General features: G+C 50.9%; 1 protein-coding gene across 1 annotated transcript in view; it reads right to left on the reverse strand.

The window, feature by feature from the left end:
- LOC106534733 (threo-3-hydroxyaspartate ammonia-lyase) overlaps positions 1-1,240 on the reverse strand; it is a gene marked incomplete in the record, with an annotated part of 9,894 nt that overhangs the window by 5,798 nt on the left and 2,856 nt on the right. Inside the window, 3 exon segments of the mRNA XM_014031465.1 lie at positions 265-506; positions 576-692; positions 824-1,151. Of these exon segments, the coding sequence (XP_013886919.1) occupies positions 265-506; positions 576-692; positions 824-1,151 (687 nt within the window).

The following is a 1,240-nucleotide window of genomic DNA, read 5'->3' on the forward strand; positions in this document are numbered from 1 at the left end:
ATAAAAACAGCTGAAGTGTGTTTGTTCAGTTATAAAAACAGCTGAAGTGTGTTTGTTCAGTTATAAAAACAGCTGAAGTGTGTTTGTTCAGTTATAAAAACAGCTGAAGTGTGTTTGTTCAGTTATAAAAACAGCTGAAGTTTGTTTGTTCAGTTATAAAAACAGCTGAAGTGTGTTTGTTCAGTTATAAAAACAGCCGAAGTCTGTTTGTTCAGTTATAAAAACAGCTGAAGTTTGTTTTTGGGTAAATAAAAACAGACGCACTCCTCCAGGTAAAGGTAGCCGTTGTCCTGGGCCAGACGTCGGGCGTGGTTCTGGGAGTCCGGGCCAGCGCTGCCGTAGGAGATGACCATGGCGCCGTAGTCTCTGTAGGTGCGGAGGCGTGGCGAGGAGCAGCAGGAGGGCATGATGACGAACACGGGGATCTTCAGCTCCACACCGTGGTGAGCCACGGCCATGGAGAAGCTGCTGTCTGACGCCACGATGACACCTTTCCTCTGCTGCTCCTGCAGGTGAAACTGTGTCCATCAAACACACCTCTGACAGAAGGACACGCCCACTCTAACAGAACCTACCTGTGTGAGGGAGGTGAGCAGGTACAGAACTCCTCTCTCCTTCACAGAACCAGTGTAGTGCAGGTGCTCCTTCTTCAGGTACATGTCCATGCCGTACTGTTTGGACAGTCTGGAGAACTGCAGACAGAACATGTTTCAGACTGAAGCAGGTGAATTCACAGAAATCTTTCAATCATCTCGTAGTTTTTCTCTGTTTGCTCCTGGAGAAGGTCAGAGGTCACACGCCTCATGCTCTAACCTCAGCGTACCGTGCACGGCGTCTTCTGTATCCCCGCCTGGATCCTGAAGGCCGCGGCGCTGATGTCCTCGAAGCGCAGGTACTGAGCCGGAGGTCTGGGGACGACCCGGAACTCGCTGACCCGTCTGGTTTTGGGCGGATCCATCAGCCTGATCTCAGGAGGTTCCACCACTTTGGTTTGGTAGAACCTCACGTCTCCGTTCAGAAGGTCCTCCTCGCCAAAGTCCTTCAGACGCTCGGGTTCGATGAGGGTGGGCCGGCGGCCCACGGCACCATTACTCATGGAGCCACATCTGTAGGAAGCACAGGGCTGAGGGGGGCCGAGACGCACTTCCTCTCTGAAAGACACAACCTCTTTTTACCTCTCAGGTACGTCCAGAACGTTACAGACTGAGACCAGAACTATTTATTATTACTACTGTTATTA

This window comes from Austrofundulus limnaeus, unplaced genomic scaffold (assembly GCF_001266775.1).
Source record: "Austrofundulus limnaeus strain Quisiro unplaced genomic scaffold, Austrofundulus_limnaeus-1.0 Scaffold1256, whole genome shotgun sequence".
Taxonomy (NCBI): Eukaryota; Metazoa; Chordata; class Actinopteri; order Cyprinodontiformes; family Rivulidae; genus Austrofundulus; species Austrofundulus limnaeus.